This window comes from Xiphias gladius, unplaced genomic scaffold, assembly GCF_016859285.1.
Source record: "Xiphias gladius isolate SHS-SW01 ecotype Sanya breed wild unplaced genomic scaffold, ASM1685928v1 HiC_scaffold_1482, whole genome shotgun sequence".
Lineage (NCBI taxonomy): Eukaryota > Metazoa > Chordata > Actinopteri > Istiophoriformes > Xiphiidae > Xiphias > Xiphias gladius.
Window position 1 is genome coordinate 110,895 of NW_024401813.1, and position 19,106 is coordinate 130,000.

The 19,106-nt window shown below is 38.4% G+C and overlaps 1 protein-coding gene across 1 annotated transcript in view; it reads left to right on the plus strand.

Moving 5' to 3' along the window:
• Positions 1–3,704: 3,704 nt before the first annotated feature.
• The window catches only part of mtmr14 (myotubularin related protein 14), a 30,553-nt gene continuing 15,151 nt past the window's right edge, over positions 3,705–19,106 (plus strand). The window contains exons 1-10 of the mRNA XM_040123250.1: positions 3,705–4,624; positions 5,950–6,098; positions 7,966–8,074; positions 9,782–9,857; positions 11,618–11,678; positions 12,012–12,134; positions 14,436–14,509; positions 15,785–15,855; positions 16,696–16,770; positions 17,296–17,362. Of these exons, the coding sequence (XP_039979184.1) occupies positions 4,487–4,624; positions 5,950–6,098; positions 7,966–8,074; positions 9,782–9,857; positions 11,618–11,678; positions 12,012–12,134; positions 14,436–14,509; positions 15,785–15,855; positions 16,696–16,770; positions 17,296–17,362 (943 nt within the window). The 5' untranslated portion in view covers positions 3,705–4,486. The remainder of the gene's footprint in view (positions 4,625–5,949; positions 6,099–7,965; positions 8,075–9,781; positions 9,858–11,617; positions 11,679–12,011; positions 12,135–14,435; positions 14,510–15,784; positions 15,856–16,695; positions 16,771–17,295; positions 17,363–19,106) is intronic.

Below are 19,106 nucleotides of genomic sequence, written 5' to 3' on the forward strand. Positions count from 1 at the left end.
GGGGTATAAAACCATTTCTAAAGCTTTGAGTGTTCCCCGGAGCACAGTAGCCTCTGTAATTGTGAAATGGAAGACATTTAGAACCACCATGACTCTTCCTAGAGTTGGCCGTCCAGCCAAACTGAGTAACCAGGCAAGAAGATCCTTGGTCAGGAAAGGGACCAAGAACTCAATGGTCACTCTAACAGAGCTTCAGAAGTCCTCTGCAGAATCTGCTGTAGAGATGGGAGAACCTGTCGGAAGTACGACCATCTCCAGCAGTGTTCCATCGATCAGGCCTTTATGGTAGAGTGGCTAGACATAGAAGCCACTTAGACTAAAAGGCACATTACAGCGTCCTTGGAATTTTCCAAATGGCATTTAAAGACCTCTGAGTGTATGCAGGAAAGATTCTCTGGTCTGATGAGACAAAAATTGAACTCTTTGGACAAAAAGCACATCTGCAGTCCATCAGCTCATCATGCTTGCGGTATACATTAACCGGTCCTACAGCCACTCTTCTCCAGATCGTTGTACTCCTTCGTCCAGTAGATTACAATCAGGCCGCTTAGAACTAAACCTTACAAGTTTTGTGCCAGTGCTCTTTCCTCATGTTAACATCTCTCTGTGTCCAGGACCACTATTCGCCTGGTTGCCAGCCAGCCTTCTGTGTACACTCCAGACCTACAGCTAGCCTTGCCTGCCATCAGCCCTCTTGCCCACCCTGCCTGCTTTATCACCCGCTTCCCACACAGCTCCCTCTCCACCTGCTACCCACTTCCCTCTGCTCCACCAGACACACTCTGCTACCTGCTCCCTTCTGCCCCACAAGACCCTCTCTGCCTGCCCACTCAGCTAACCATTCCCCTGCTTTCAGGACTCGCACCTTCTCTTCAACCTCGCTGACTGCTGCCCACTTCCTTGCCCAAATTTCCTGTCCCTCTTCCTAACCTCACCTCTGAGTTTAGAATAACCTTTCTTTTGTTGTTTCTGAACTCAAGAGTTTTTTGTCCAGCATTGGGGTTCCTTTATTACTTGTGTCAGAACAATGTGGCCACAGTGGACACTATCTCGCTTCTTCAGGCCCTCAACCGCCAAGGCATCCTAGTTGGACAACATGAACAGACTCTACGTGAGTTAATAGAAAATTTATGGACCCTGTCAGCACACGTGGCCCGAATTGGTGACCAGTTTGACCAAGTATCAACTAATCCAACTCAGTCCTGAGCCCATTCCTAGTCTCGCAGCTCCCTAGCCGAAGGAACCTTACCTTCCACAACACGAACCCTACTCTGGGAGTTTGGGGAAATGCAGAGCATTCCTGCTCTAATGCTCATTGGTTTTCAACCAGCAGCCATCATCTTTTACCACAGATAAATCTAAGATTACTTATATTATGTGGCTTTTTAGGGAGAATACTTTAGATTGGGCAACAGCTGTTTGGGAAAATCAATTCAACTTGAGTGGTTCCTTTGTCAATTTTGTGTCCGAGATGAGAAAAGTTTTTGATTATCCTCCGATCACCCTCTCTACATCTGTTAGAGGGTCCAGAATGTAGCTGAATATTCAATTGAGTTCCGGACTCTAGCAGCGGATTCCGACTGGAAAGATAAGGCACTTCAAGAAGTATACTTAAAAGGATTAAATGACCAGGAAAAAGGCTGAGACGTCATAAACCCCATATTGACTAGTCTACGGGTAGAATCTTAAATTGGAGTCATTTCTGTCATTCTTTGTGCCTCATCTGCAAAACCACCTGCAGAAGTCAGTGTTGGCCCATCTGTAACTGAACAACCCAGATTTGTTGTCTGTTCCCCCTGAATATCATGATGTTGGAGAGGTTTTCAGTTAAGATACAGCTCTTTCTTTGCCACCACACTGCCCTGAAAGAGAAGCCATGAAAAGTTATATCAATGACTCCCTAGCAGCTGGCATAATCCCCCCCTCTTCTTCTCCCTTGGGTTCTAGATTCTATTTTGTGTCCAAGGAGGACAAGACTCTTCGTCACTGCATTGACTTCAGGGGCTTAAATAACATCACTGTTGAGAATAAATATCCATTGCCCCGGATCAACTCCAACTCCTTTACAGAGCCACCATCTTCTCTAAACTGGGTCTGAGAAATGCATATCATTTGGTGAGGATATCTGAAGGAGGAGAGTAGAAGACCGTTTTAACACCCTTCTAGGTCACTTTGAGTACCTGGTTATGCCCATTGTTCTCACCAATGTGCCAGCAGTGTATCAAGCTCTGGTAAACGACATCCTCTGTGACGTCATGACCCACTTTGTATTCGTTTAACTAGATGACATTCTCATTTTCTCTAGGAACCCCCAAAAGTAAACCTCCACCGTCCGCATGGTACTTCACAGGCTACTGGAGGATAAACTATTTGCAAAGGCAGAAAAATGTGAATTTCATGTCAGTTCTGTAAGTTTCCTGGGCTAATTCATGGAGAGCGGTCAGGTGAGGACAGACCCTGAAAAGATCCTAGCAGTTGCAGAGTGGCCACGACCCGATACCCTAAAGCAGCTACAACACTGGTGTAGGGGCAGTACTGTCTGAACATTCCGTCTCAATGTAGTGCCAGCACTGTCTCAAATTGTGCCAAGGCATAGATCAGGCCAAGGGTATAAAAACCTTTTCTAAAGCTTTGAGTGTTCCCACGAGCACAGTTGCTTCAATAGTACATATACTCCTTCTCCCACATTGAAAAATCTAGAATCGATGAATGATTAAATTAGTTTAAAAAGCTGATTTACTGGATGCAAGATGTCCCCACTGACAAGTCCTTTCTTATTGTATTTACTCTGGAGGTTTCAAATTTCCACATTACACTCCAGTTGTATACTGGAACATGTTTGGCCCAAGACGAGTTGTGACATCACAAAATCATCTTGTATATCTTCGTGGTAAACTGAGATTTAAGGTGAGTGCAGAGAAACCGTCTCCCCTCAGCAGATGAAACACATTGTACACATACATCATTCAGCACAGTGAAGCTCAAACATCAAAGTCAAGTAACAATAAGTAAAAAACACATTTTTGGCAGGAGGGAGGAAAGAGAACATTATTTTGTTTGTTGCTCTTTTTTTTATAATTTATAATTTTCTATATGATAATATCATAATTTCATGGCTCACTTATTTTCCCTTTATGGCATTACTGTATTTTTAATATTTCTTGAATAGACCATTATAGACCACTGTGAAAATTTCAATGCAGCTGATGTGAGGGCCTATTCTGAAGACTGAGAAGCCTTGCCAAAATGAAATGTTTTTGTTTTGATTACAGGTTTTTTGCTCTATTTTAAAAAGCAAACCTTATTTTATTTTATTTTAACTTTATAGTCTTTTCTTGTTTTGCTTTCCTTTTGAGAAAAGCAGAGAATGATGTGTGGATTTAAGAACTGGTGTTTTAATTTGTGTCACATTTGGTGTGTTTATTAATAAAAAGGAAAATATCATGTTTGATTTTTCATTTGATAGAAAACTTGAATATTTGTATTCTCCTGCTTAAGTGTGTGATGCCCAACTTGATTAGGGGGATTAGGCAGTAGGGGAGATGACAAAGCCACAAAAAATATACTTTATGTGATAAACGTTATTCTTAAATTGTCAAAGAACAAGTTACCTTTTGTTGTAGGAACCCACATGCAAGAAAGACCTTCGTATTGCAACACCAGAAAAGATTTCCTAAGTAAACAAACTATGGCAGGACATGGTCCGAAACATCAGACCTGGTTGTGATTAACAACAAACGTCATCTAAAGGGGGAGATGTCTGTCACGTGGTGCTGTTAGCTTCCTGTTTACCGCCTGTTGTACTCTCAGAGTATAGTACACAGATTGCAACACAACTTTCCACTGCTGGGGTTTTCATCCACTACAACAACATATGCAGCATTAAGATCATGCAACCACAGGATTGACTTCTGTATAACTTTAAACCTTTTATTGTCATTGTCGTGGTTACCAAGGAGACGTGACTACGTGACATTGAGGAAACGAGAGCAGGCCGGGAAGAATCCTGGAAATTTCCTGATTACAGTTCACTGGAGTACGGTTAGCTGATGCCGGCCATCACTTCGGCTTATGTCCGTAATGCAAACAAAACAGTTGTGATTTGGTTGAGGACAACAAAGGTCTGTCGGATTTTGTGTCGGATGAGTTTTCGAGGGTTTTTGGTCAGTGGAAACGATCAGCTTACGTTTGGGAAGCTGAACTAGTCTATAAACTAGTCCTGCTAACTCTGGTAGCAGGAGCTGCCGTCGTGTGAGTGGCTGGCTGTGCGGGCTAGCTAACGGCTTCTGTTTGGAGAGTGGAGCAGCTCGCCGGTGCCCTGAATTCAGGAAGACTCCCCGGCTCCGGCCCCCTCAAGCGGGCAGTCAGGAAGAAGCTGGCTGGGAGGGGATGGCCTGGTCGGTCTTCCCGATCCCAAGGACAAGGCTCTGCGGTGTTTGAAGGTGGTCGAGTTCGGCTAGAGGCCACCGCCGCGGGTCGAGGCGCTATGATGGCCAGCTCTTTCTCCTCCGCGGCCGGGGGCTTCACGGCGTCCGGGCTGTCGGTCAGAAAGAGCGAGGAAATAGCGGATTTAATAGATTTGTTTTCCAAGACGCAATACAGAGCAAAGGAAGTCAGTCCTCGGGTAAGTTTGGGGTCATCATTCGGTGTGTTTAAGCTACTTGACAACCTGTCATTCTCTCTTGTGTGAACGGTGCGCTGGACTGCCTCACAGAATCAAGCCATTTGAATTGACCATACACATCAGTAAAATAACAAACTGTAGGTCCCGATTAATGACCTTTTTACAAACCAGAAGGAACCTCGGCTCACTTCGTCCGTATCCGCTCCATCAAGCAGCACTTAATTTCCATAAATGTACATTTTTTTTAAATATGGTACAGAAACTGCTTTCTCTACCCCATACCAGGGGTTATTTTGGTGCATGTTAGTGTTGCTTCCTTTTCCTGTACTCACAGTGTGCAATAATTATTGAAATGAATAAGATTGTGTTCGTATATTTAATTTTTCCCGAATTGTTATCAATTCTCAAAGTACTTCGTATCATCTATATGCTATTGCTCAATCAACAAGAAATGAATAAATTAAAAGATTTTAAATGCAAATAAGTTATTCAACATAGTATAGTAACATAGTCTCTGTCCATACCTGGCAATAAGGCCCTGTTCACAGCTGGCGTAAACGTGTGTTGGATGATCCGTCCCCTGCCTAAGCGGATGTACGTACTCATTCCCAAACAAATACAAATCGTACAAAATCACGTAATATGGCTTTGTCCACAACGTCTGAAAATATCGAAAAGCCCATACAGATATATTACGAGTGCGTCAAAAATCTTGGGCGATTTGGTTTGCCCACTGACGTACTTAGTGCTGTCCACTTGTGATCGGATCACCCAAAATGCATGTTAATGACAGGTATGAACAGGGCCATATTAAATGGGTAAGGGGCAAAATTTCCCTTTACTGGTAGTTATGGTAGACTGCATCTACGTAGGCCACCATCTGGCACAGAACTTTTAGATTTGCTTGTACAGTATGTGTTAATTATATTTAGAGGGGCTAAGTGGATCTCTGATGACTGACAAAATACTATTTGGTATTTGTAATAAATAGGTTATCAAGCTACCAGTGTAAAGGTAACAATAATCTTGAATGCTATCTCATGTAACTTAATTTGTGGATATTGTTTCCATATACTGTAAAGTTACTTGTCAATGATCAGAGTCTAATGTAATTATAAAAACTGTGAGGATGAATTCTGACTCTATACCCAGTTGACCACAACCTTCTGGCTAGCTGTTTCAGAGGCCAATAGTCTCTCCACAAAAAGCTTTTGGTGTATCAAGTGTGGTTAAAAAGGATCATTTCCCAGCTCCATTATTCCGCAGCTGTAAAATTTGGTTCCTTTTAATCACTAACATAATTTTTGTTTTTGTTTTTTTTTCAGCTGGAGGTGATAGAGAAGCGTTGTCTGGAGTTATTTGCCAGAGATTACAAGTACAGTGTCATCCATAATTCCAATGGAGAAGTATGTGGACATTACCCCCGGCAGATAGTTTTCCTGGAGTATGAATGCACAGATGTCGAGAGTGACAGGTACCTCTCCACTACTCAGCGAATCCATCCTTTTCTGATACGAAGTCTAGTCCAATCAGTTACCAGTTAATTCATGTTTATTTGTGTCACTCCTCTAATCATGCACACCTTAATGTGGTGCAGGGAGCAAAGGTCAGCCTCCATCTCCTCCCCATGTGATCACATCAAGACAGCAGAGGGTTGAAGTGACTGTCCTGTCACATAAGGTCACATTGTTGCCGGAAATAGGAACCAGTTTGCAATGACTCAATAAATCCTTATGTCTCACTGATGATTAATGCATTTTAGCCATTTTCCAATGTTGTCCTAGAAATAGAAGATGTGCTTTAGCATAGGACCAAACTGTTCACAACAAAGCCTTCATATACTGTATGGGCTGGCAAATCCTGCTTTTGCACAGAAAAGTTTACCTCCCCACATGATATTTTAATTTCATAGAGGGGTTGAAACAATTTGTCAATCTATAAATTGATGGTCAGAAATTTAATTACACAAAAATTGAAGCAAAAATACCAAATATGCATTGGACTAGGCAGGAGAGGGCGATAGGGCTAAAATCCTCTGATTGTACGCGTTATATATATTGTTATACGTATTTTTACATACTAAATTTTCTGGAAAATTAAATTGAGAAACTATGGTTAAAATACACAGAGAGGAATTTCTGTTATTGGGTTTTCAAATGAATTAGATAGTTTCTCAATGTGAGGATTGGTTGCTTTATTTTTTTTTTTTTTGTGTCATATACTGTGTAACAGTAAATTGAATATGTTTAGGTCTTGGTCCGTTGGTCGGACAAATCAAGCAAACTGATGACATCACCATGGAGAAATTGTCAATGGCATTTTTCCCCAATGTTTTAACATTTTATAAATTTAAAAGCGAAAATAGCCAGCAGATTAATAGATAATGAAAATAATCGTTGGTTGCAGCCCTAATAACAATTCAACATTATGTTAAGCAATCCTGCTCATTTATTTGCAGCAATGCCCACAATGACTGTATACACCCAGACATACAGGTTGAATCATATATCTGGGTGATATGATAGGTGCTGAGGTATAAACAAATTGCAAAATCTCAGTTGGCAAGTTTATAATGTCTGAGGGTATATATCGTCTTATATCCCAACCTTTGCACTAACTTCTCCAGTGTGGTTTTTAAAATAAAAAAAATAAAAATTACTTTCTCTGTTTTATATCTTTCTATTGTAATGGTCATTTTTTACTATTTTCTGAAATTTTGTAGACTAAACAATTAATCGGTTAAAAAAAATAATCAACAGATTAACTGATAATAAAAATAATTATTTGCAAGCCTTTTGTGTTTTTGTTCCACTAAAACTAATGTGATAAGTTAATATGATGAAATGAGTGATTGGTTAAAAACGGTAAAAAAGTAAGGGGGATAAAGTCTGCATAGTCTCCTATCAAGGATTGATTGACGTTTATCATACGTTTTCATCCAGTCACAAAAACTTCTTGCTGGGTATTGTCAGTTCACTGTTGCTTACCTTAGATGTTATTATTTGGTCTTTTGAATGTTCTCTATAACTTATTTAACTATTGGTGATCTTCCAAGTTTTGTATTTTCATTGCCAAATTAGTGGCAGTTAAATACATTGATGAATGTAATGAAATGATTAATGGTTGTTAAGTTTTTATTTGTGGCCAAGGTTGAATGCCTTAACTGTAACCTACATTAGAAGATAAGAACAGTTGATTATTTGTGGGCAGTGTTATTTCAGCTGTTGCTACAGTGTTTAGTTAAGACTAATTGTTGATGTCAAGTGCTTTGTAATTACATTGTCTACTTAAATTAAATTTAAGTAGACTCTAATGGATAACACGGTGGTTTGTTTGTACAGGTTTGAGAGCACAGTACAGATCAGTAAGCTGCAAGACCTCGTGAACCGCAGTAAGGTGGCTCGCTGCAGAGGGAGGTTTGTCTGTCCTGTCATCCTCTACAATGGCAAGGTACTGCTACACAACTCTACACTCTCGCCTCAGGGTTTTAAAATCAGTTTTATTCAACTCTCTCCTTAAACAAGCTGACAAGTTTTAAGACATTGTGTTAAAGTCCTCATTTTATATTTTCTGTGGTAAATTCCTGTACTAGTAGTTTTTATCGCGTCTCTTAACGTTTTCATTTCTTTTTTGTGATGCTTTGTCATCCTTATCCAAACATCTATTAGCTATATCGGTTATCCTTGAGGGTTGCGGGTGGCTGGAGTCAATCCCAGCTGACATTGGGCGAGAGGCAGGGTACACTCTGGACAGTTTATCACAGGGCTTTATCCTTATCGAACATTCCTGATTTCGATTGATTTTTAAGAGTGCAGGAGAATTGATCAGAATATTTATTTATGGAATGTTATTTTCAAAATGTACTGGTGTATTCATATGATCTACTGTACAAAAAAATGACATAACAGCTAAAAATCCTAAAAGTTTATTCTGACTTTTTTACGGCATTCCAGATGCCAGGATGGAATAGGATAGAGGTGATTTGTCGATTAGTTGACTGTTAAGTCAGTGAACTAATGACTGACTTAACAGTCAGTCAACTAATGACTGACTTAACTAAAATGACTTGAATGATCGACTGATTACCGTAGGTTTTCAATTGATTTTAAGTAATCAATTGAAAACGTATGGTAATCAGTTGACTGTTTTGGACTGTTGATCAGACAAAACAAGCAACATGCCAACTTGGGATTTGGGAAATTGTAATGGACATTTTTAAAAACTATTTTCTGGTATTCTATGAACAAAATGATTGATTGAGATAATAATCAACAAATTCATAGATAATGAAAATAATCATTAGTTGCAGTAAAATGCAGACGCCTGGACCCCCTCTTATAGCCTAGTGGTCTGAGATGTTTACCATGTAATTATAATATCCCCTATTTGATTCTAGTGAGGGACCTTTCTTGTACTCTTTCTGTGAACAAAGAAAGGCAAAAATGTTCCCCTGCCGCCAGAAAATCTTAAAATCCAGAACACTGTAGAAATAATGCAGACGACTTCAAAGCCCCACACAGCAACAAATCCATGGGGCGTTGGTTGTTATGGCAAAACAGTCTTAGACTCTATGTATGAACTAGATGAGCAAGCTACAGTTGCAATCAGAAATATTCAACCGCCCACATACTCTAAAGATTTATCAATTAAAGTTTTCTCAAAGAGCAAGAAATTTCTGCGGATTACTTCTTTGAGTTGAGTGATAAAATCAACAAAGAAAATGCATGATGTAGTATTTGTGTGTAACAGTATATTTTGTTAAGATAGCCATGGACATCACCAAACGCTGAGTTTCTTCTCTTGAGATGCTTTGCCAGGCCTTTACTGCAGCTGTCTTCAGTTACTGCTTGTTTGGGGGTTTTTCTGCCTTCAGTTTTGTCTTGAGTAAGTAGAAAAACTGAAGGCAGTTTTAAAAATGAAAGTCTACACTTCAGTCACATCTTTATCTTTTCTTTCAAATCCATTCTAGTGGTGTACTGAGGCAAAATTAAATTGTGTCACTGTCCAAATACTTATGTGCCTAACTGTAACTGTATCTACAAGAGTCACCACCTTTCATGTTGTGGCTGGACAGGTAACAAGATGTTAATCATCGTCTGCTGGTATGACCAGTAAATTAACACTGTCTGATCTTGTATTGTTTCTTCCTCATTGCAGCATATTTGCCGATCGTCCACTCTGGCAGGCTGGGGGGAGTTGTATGGACGAACAGGCTATAACTACATCTTCTCAGGTACACACACACACACACAAACAGAAACTTAAATTTAGCAAAAGCAGGGGAAGTTGCGGCCGACTTATTTTCCATGGGAGGTTTCAATTCTGCGTGCGATCTTTGATCCTTGAATAGTTGCAGCAGTTTTCAGACAGCTGTCAAACTTTTCCTATTGGGACTTAATGTTCTACGAAATAGATGGGGGACGGCTTCATTCAGAATCACCAAGTCACTGAGTACCATGAATGTAAAGAAATTTGTCTCATTACTAGCACAAACTGTAATATCATCATAATAAAAGCAAATAACAAACCATACATGTTCACTGGAGACAAGTTTCCATACATTTTATTGAATTTCCAGACAATGGAAATGAACGTGCATTTCCATCAACTGTTTTCAAGATAAACAGTATGATACTAATTTGTGTTAGAATTAACCAATCATTTGGAAAATGAATGCGAAAGGAAAAATTATTACCTGTTACCAATGTTTGATGTAATCCTTCTTCAACTTTCACCTTTTCTACTAACTGTAGTTGTGCACACACAGTTTACTTGTGTAGTTAGGGATTATTACAGACATTTCAGGTGAACTCACTGTCAGTTTGATCTCTGAATGAAGTGGTTGGCATTATGACTGCAACTAATAATTTTCTTTAACCATTAAACTGCAGATTATTTTCTCAATCGTTTGGTGTGTAAAACATAGGGGATATTATTAAATGTATTGTTTCGTCTGACCAATATTCTAATACCCAAGAATATTCAATTTATTATAATGTAAGTCCAACTGAAGCAGCAGTTTGTCACATTTGAGAACCTGGAACTATCAAATGTTTGCCATATTTGCTTCAAAAAACATTGACTGAAACGGTTAATAATTTATCAGAATGGTAGATTGATAATTAATCAGACTAAACTAGACTTTGGTTATCTGACTGCTTGTTACAATGTCACTGTGTTCCTAGATCTCAGCAATTATTTTGACGACAATAGAAATTTGTATTGTTTGTTTAGTAATAAATTGGAATTATCCTTTAAGATATGCAAGATTGTATTATAATCCATGTTTATGGCTTTAGAGGGAAAGATTGTAGCAATGACCCTAGTTGTTACCTTTTTTTAACAGTGCTGAAAAAGTTACAGCTCCTTTCAGATGGTTGGATAAAGGTTTTTCTCTACTGAACAGTTTTTGTAACTTTCTGAAACCAACAAACAGCCACTCTTGATTTCTGCAGGAACTGGTCAGAGTTTCAAATCTTATGGTGACATGTTGTAATAGGACCTCATGCAGTACCAGAATTTAGGCCCAGACACAGTTAGTTTAGGAAAGAATACAACAATGAGTAATCATTTTTCATTTGCTTGTAAACTCTGATTCTGTTTGGGTTGAAGCCAAATGATCTACCTGTTGGGTGTGATTCTTTTTGCTCTATACATTTGATTGCCTTAAACCTAGCGTACAGCTCCTTATTTTCAAGTTGCGCAGCCCTGAAGAAAAGACGATCTGTTACTGTCACTCATCTAGTAATTAGCTAACATCAGACAAAGCTCATCAAAGGATAAAAACCCTCTTTGTTGTTCTTCATTTCCGAAATACTTGTTGCTAAATACTTGCACTAAAATAGGTTTGTGAACCTCATAACAAATTAAGTCATTTGCTAATGTATTGTGTTTATAACATATTTTCTAACTAGAGGGGCTGGTGATTTTTGAGTTTGAATCCTTTGTAGACGCTTACCTCGTGTTCATCTTGTATGGTTGTGTCTTTTGTAGGAGGCAGTGATGACACATGGACAGAGTCAGAGGAGGTTCCAGAGGATGACAGTTCAGTCAGGTAAAAACTTTAACTAGATCAGTGTACAATGAACATAAGACACTAATATGTTTATAAGCCAAATCAGTATGTGATAATCGGTTGTGATGACAATAAATCAAAACAATGAATGACCTCAGTGGAGGTGTTTGAAAAAGTGATGTTACTGATTACGTACACCTTTTTTAAAAGTGATATAATGACAGAAATACAGCTTTAACATTTCTCTTTAGAGTGAAACATCTCCCAGAGAACATACCTTTTTCTACCAATTGTTTTCTTATCTAAATTTTCCTCCACTTTTATTCTTGTCCTTCACACACACTTTACTTACATCTGTCCTCTCGTCATCAGGAATGGGGACTCCCAGCTCTTCGACAAGGTTCGAGGCCACGACATTAAGCTGCTACGTTACCTCTCGGTTCGCTACATCTGTGACCTGATGGTAGAGAACAAGAAGGTTAAGTTTGGCCTAAAGTAAGGAACAGCATTCACACTCTTGCTATTATTTTGGTCACAGGTTGCATTGGATTTAGCAGGAAAAAAACCATATGGAAGGCTTATGACTACTGACTGAATGTATTTGTGTTTTGCTTCAGATTTATATAAATTCTGCCATTAATTGAATTAGGAGAGTTGATGTGTGCAGTGTGCTGGCGATTATGTCTAATTTGGAGAGACATGAGATTTAGTTTATTTTTTTCCACCTCTGTGTGTGACACTGGTGATCACATTCTTTGTATTGTAGGGGCTAATCCACTGTAGTAGTTGATATCAGCTGGTGGATGGAAGGAATTTCACAGAATATGATGTTAAAAAGGCAGGAATCAGACTTTGAGTAATTATACTACTGTGGAAAGAAGTGATTGAAATTATTAGATTTACCGACATGTATGTATACATTTGTCATAAGATATGGTCAGATCTTCATCTGAGTTACAATTATAAACAAAGAAAATTTATTTCAACTAATAACACACAAATCATTGCATTGTTCTTGTCCATCATTCAAACATTCACAGTGTAAGTTTTGAAAAAGTATGTGAATCCCTAGGCTAATGACATCAACAAAAGCTGACTGGAGTCAGGAGATCACAAACCTGAAGTTCAGTCAATGAAACAAGATTGGATGTGTGGGTTACAGCTACTTTAACTTATAAAAAACACTCAAACATTTTGAGTTTGCTATTCACAAGAGGCAGTCGCTGTTGTAAACAATGCCTCAAAAGAGTTCTCAGAAGACTTACAATAAGGAACTGTTGATTTTGCATAAAGCTGGAAAGGGTTGTAAAGTAATCTCAAATTGTTTAGATACTCATCAGTCCACAGTTAGACAAAATGTCTGATTTGAGACGATTTAGTGCTGTGGCTGATCTGCTCTCCTAGAATTGGGCGCGCGGCTAATATTACATCAAAGGCAGGCACAATGCGGAATGCTAAATGAGGTTTAAAAAAAAAAAAAAACCCTGAATAACAACTAATGGTTTAAGGGAATTATTGGAGCTGGTTAACATCTGTTCATGAGCATACCATACGCAAATAAAGGTGCATGGTTACACAGAGCATGTGGTGTCCATGGGAGGATACCACAGAGGAACTTGCTGCTCTTCAAAAAAAAACAGCACTACCTGCATGAAGTTTGCCAAAGGCACCTTGCAACTCCACAAAGCTACAGGGAAAATGTTTTGCAGCCTGATGAAACTAAGGTTCAATTGTTTGGGAAGAAAACGCAGCACTATGTATGGCGTAAAAAGATCACTGCATAGCAACATGAAAACATCATCCTAAAGGTGAGGTATGGTGGAGGGAGCATCATGATTTGGGGCTGCTTTGCTGCCTCTGGGCCTGGACAGTTTGCTATCATTGAGGGGAAAATAAATTCCCAAGTTTATCAAGGTATCTTATAGGATAATGTTGGGGGGGCTGCACGCCAGCTGAAGCTCAGTAAAAGCTGGATGATGCAGCAGGACAATGACCATAAACATCAAATTAAATCAACTATAGAATGGCTTTAAACAAAGAAAATCTGCCTTTTGGAGGCCCGGACCTTAAGATGCTGTGGCTTGACCTCAAGAGATTTGGTCACACCAGACATCCTATGTCTAATATGGCTGAGCCAAAGTAGTTTTCTAAGGAAGCATGGTTCCTCCTGAACGATGTGCAGGTCTGATGCGCAGCTACCAGAAACACTTGTCTGGATATATTGCTGCCAAAGAGGTGTTATTAAATCCAAGGGACACTTACTTTTTTCACTAGCACTGGCAGTGTTTCATGGGTATGTTCCATAAAGACAAAAATATAATTGTTTGTGTTTTATTAGCTTAACATCTTGCATGTTTACACTTAAATGAAGATCACATCACATTTTATGACCAACCAATGCAGAAAACCAGGTAATTCCAAAGAGCTCACATAAATTTTCTTGCCACTGCAAATATAACAGTAATTTGAAGATGGATGTTTCCATAAATAACTTAAATGTGATGTAATACTTTTTAATTCTGAGTTACAAAAATGCATTAACGGTTAGGGTGGGTTGCAAACAGTGATTAACAATGTATAATAAATCCCCATTGCCTATGAAGCATTACTGCATTTTATTTTACTGCAGTGTCTTTGTAACAAAATATATGCCATACTAATATATCTGTTATTGGCAGTTTTGGACAATAAAATGGCCCTGAATTGTGTAAAACTGTTGTTTATTAAAATGTTGAATGTGCCCATGAAAGCTCACAGTTGATCTCATCTCATTGATGAGTTTTTCTGCCTGTACAGTGTGACATCCTCTGAGAAGGCGGACAAGGCCCAACGCTATGCAGACTTCACCTTGCTCTCCGTGCCTTATCCAGGTAAACAACTACAACTGACTTTTTCGGTCACTCCACTGGAGTGAGACAGATAAATTTCTGAGGGCTGATACCATTTATTGACAGCATATTGCAGATAAATCTGTATCGGTGTATATCTGCAGATAAGTAACAAGAAATTACAATACAACGATACCGAAGATCTGTATGAGGTAATTAAGAAACACTGTCTCTGTTACATTGTTTGCCCACTGGAGACCACTGACAAGTCTATTTTGGCACTGTAAAATCTCCAACTATTTATGTATGTAGGTCACAGTAACATGAAAACACACAATTCATAAATCCTCATCATAAAACATCTTTCTGTTTTTTGTTTGTTAACACATTAAAGGAAAACTTGCCAATTCAACATTTATCAGTTTTTTTTAAACAGTAACACTTTAATATCTATACTGGTATCGACGTCAAACATTCAGTATCGGGAAGATAATACACTCCACTTATTGGTTTTCCTTTTCTGTCTATCTAAACAAGCCTGTAGGAACAGAATTGGACTGTGCAGTGATTTTTGGCGCAGTGCCATTGCAGATACATGACCCCCTAAGGCTCAGGAAGACAAAAAAGAAAAAAAATTCCAGTCAGGTTCACTTTCCTAAATTGGAATAAACTGAAAAAATTAGTAAAATCTGGTGACCCAACAAGTCTTAAAAATGTTTTGTTTTTTGTTTTACTCAGAAAGTGTTACCCAGATATGACGTGCTTCTTGTAACAGAACCTGTAACAGAACTTGCAACAAACAAATAATAAAAACAACAACAAGCAAAAAGACAGGAATAGCTTTTATTTTATTTTTTAATTATATCTTGGTAGCCCATTCCAAAAAATAATCAGTAGCTGTGACTACTTGGTACCAAAGACTTCGCCCGTCTGCACATTACCACTTAAAAGAAAGTTGTCACAATTATGCATCCCCAACTGTCATCATTATAGAATTTAAATGGACCAAAAGGTGGGCTAAAATTGTGGGGGCAAATTGTTTTTTGTGTTTTTGTTTTTTTCTTCTATAATAACATGAAATTGGATTTTAAAGCATAATAAAACAATTGTCCCACAAGAAACATTTTAATAATCTTCACCACGTAAGAAAACTGGTAATGTCAAATCAAATATGTTACAGAAAGCTTGCAAAAAGGAGACCACCAGGGATACGCTCAGAGTTCTGAAACATTTATCATTGCATGTCATTAGGAAATATGAGTTTTTAGCTTAATGTTAGAACACATGTTAACTGATGATTTTCTTGTTTTTATTTAGGGTGCGAGTTTTTTAAGGACTACAAAGACAGAGACTACACAGCCGAGGGTCTGGTGTTCAACTGGAATCAGGTGCAGAATCTGTTCAGTCTTTGATTATATGGGCATAGGTATGCAAATTTTGACCAATTTCCTTAAACAATATTGATTGTCGGCCACCTTAACAATAAATAGTCAGATAACATTAATAATTACTGAAATAGTTTTTTTTTTTTTTTTTCTAGGCTTCATTCAAGAATTTACATTTAAATTGAATAAATATGAAACAAGTTACCCCAATCTCCCCACAACAGACTCCGGTTTTACTGCTTTTATAAATGATAATACATATACCTTTTTATATACATGATGGGACTGATTTGTGCATTGTCCACTGTAGTTAATGTTACGACAGCTGCTGGAAGCACCTGCTCAGCTGGGACAAATGTCCCGGGGATGCACAAATACTATCATGCCAACTATATCAGTAACGCCAAACTTTATTTAGTCCAGTTTGGCATTAGCATGAGCCTCAGATAACTACTTAAACTGGACAGCTGCCACACAGCAGCTGTCCGCGACTTCATGCTGCAGTGTTCATCAACAAGATTTCCACAGTGAGCATAAAAAGCCACGCTGCAGCTTATTTATTCCTTGGATAGCGAGGAGGTGCATTCCTTTTATAATTTGTCAGATTTACGAGCATTCAGCAAGTGCATGCGTAACTCCATCTTATTAAACAGTGAGAGGCATCACTTAGTGGTGCAGCCAAGTACTACAACAAACTACGTCTTGATTCTGCATTGACGGTTAATATATATTTAATTGTTTACATTTTAAAGGCAATTAACTGATAATTGATGAATCATTGACATCCCTAAGGCATCTTGGCTCTGTTGTGTTAATCTGCTCACACCGTGTCTCCTCTGACAGGACTATGTGGATGCTCCTTTGACAATCCCTGTGTGCTTTACTCAGAACTTGAATATTGATTGGAGTCAATACCAGGTGACCTCTTCTCTTCTCCTCTGATATAAACTTTTAACTTTACGCAGTACAGTACAGTTTTCTCTATAATATGTGTGGAGTGTCAGTGCCATCTGTTGACCAACCGGCAAATTGCTTTGGTCAAAATTCATAACCACTTGCACTGCACACATACAGTAATGGTTACAGTGTAACCACACCGACTCACACTGTGAAGCCAAACATTGTTCTAACCCATATAAGTTTACTTTAGAATCCAAAAATACCATACATGTGAAGCTGGGTTTTGTTGAGATGTGTTACAAATGTTGGTGCAACCATAAAAAACATAGATATTGAGTATTTCATTTGGTTAAAAAAAGAGCTGGAGCATGCTGATACAGAAGACAGATACTGCCAGACAGTGTGGTGTAAAATTTTTTTTTCAACTTTAAGGATAAATATAAAGGGGACATTGTCTGGTAATGTGCTATAGCTGCACTCTTCAATGCTGTAATTTCTTAGTTACACCAACAGCGTATTTACTTGTGTGTGTGTGTTGATCAGTCGTGGGACCTGGTAGAGCAGACCCAGAACTACCTGAAGCTGCTGCTCCACATCATCAACAATGATGGTAGGTTCTTGTGGTTGTATTTGTGGGAGGGGGATCCCAACCTTTGAGTTTACTTGTCTAGCACATGTAGAGTCAGTGCGCTTACAGTACAGACAGTCCACCCAAACTTGGATTTTTGGCTGCACGCGGATGTCTGCACAGTTAAAAATACAAATTGTATTTGTATTTTCAACTATTTTGTGACAATTTATGGTCAAAATGATTAATCAACCATTCAAGAAAATCAGATTAATCAATGAAAATAATTCTTATTTGCAGTTCTACAAATATGAATGTATGATGCTTGTTTGTCTTCACCTGTTTCAAATATTTGTGTAATGGTATAGCGCAGAGCAACAACTATGCTAATACAGCCAGAAGAGTTTACATATTGTAGAATAAATTACTAAATGTGTTAAACAATAAGCTGCTTAGAATATCATTGACACATGACTAGGGTGCATAAATGAGTGTGATCGTTACATATACCATATTATGCCTAATCAAAATAAAGCAGTAATTTAATCCTATTAAAATAGATCTATTAAAATATATTTGCAGTACCTGTATTTAACCAGCATAGTGACTTGAAATCAAAATCACTTGAGGCCATCTTGGCCAAAATGGCAACATAATATATTTAACATGAAGAAACACAAAACTTACATTTTCAGAAGGAAGAAGAGTAAAAAAACTAAACAATTACGCTTGCACATTCCGGTCGTAAAATGCCCTTGACTTTAAAATCATTTAAAGCTGCACTATTCAAAATGTTTGCATTAACAATGGATCAAATGGCAATCTGTAATGTAAAAGGTGTCATTTGTAGTGCTGAACCCACAGAATTACCACAAACTCTGCAGCTTTCCTCAGCTCTAAAGAGTGTTTTAACATCTGTTTGTTGATTTACTGTAGTTTTTTGTGTCCAGAACTTTGCTCCTCCTTTTCACTGATCTCATAGCATTGTTTTCAGGTGCAGTAGGAAGCTATTTTTAATGAAAAACCCACTTTACAATACCTGCTCAACACTAAACAACAGTCAGTCAAAGTTAGATGTGGCAGAGGTTAATTCAAGTTTACCCATTTATGTATTTGTGTGTCAGTGTACAACTTAATACTGGTGGTATAAAGGATGTGTGATTAACAATCTTACACTGCTGTCTTCCCAGTTACATCATTTAATTTTCTATTTCCGGCTCAGTACTTTACAAAAAGAAACTCCATCAAGTGCATATTACACAAGACTTGTTTCTCTTTTGTGAAATAAATTCACCGAGCACTCTATTAAGAACACCTGTACTTGTGTTTATTCATGCAATAATCCAATCAACCAATCATGTGGCAGGAGTGCAATGTAAAATCATGGAGATACAGGTCAGAAGCTTAAGTAAATGTTCACATCAAACTTCAGAATGGGATAAAAATGTAATTTCAGTGTCTTGTACTGTGGCATGATTGCTGGTGACAGATGGGTTGATCTAAGTATTTCTGAAACTGCTGCTCCTGGGATTTTCAAGCACAACAGTCCCTAGAGTTTACTTAGAATGGTGCAAAAAACAAAAAACATACAGTGAACGGCAGTTCTGCAGACAAACACCTTGTTGCTCTCAATTTCTGCTGATGCATGCAGATAGTAGTCAGAATTTTGCATCAACTGCATGAGCCCATAGACTCAACCGGCCTTGTGTCAACAATCTAGGCTGGTTTTGGCGTAAAGGTGTGGGGAATATTTTCTTTTCACATTTTGGGCCCCTTTTAATACCAA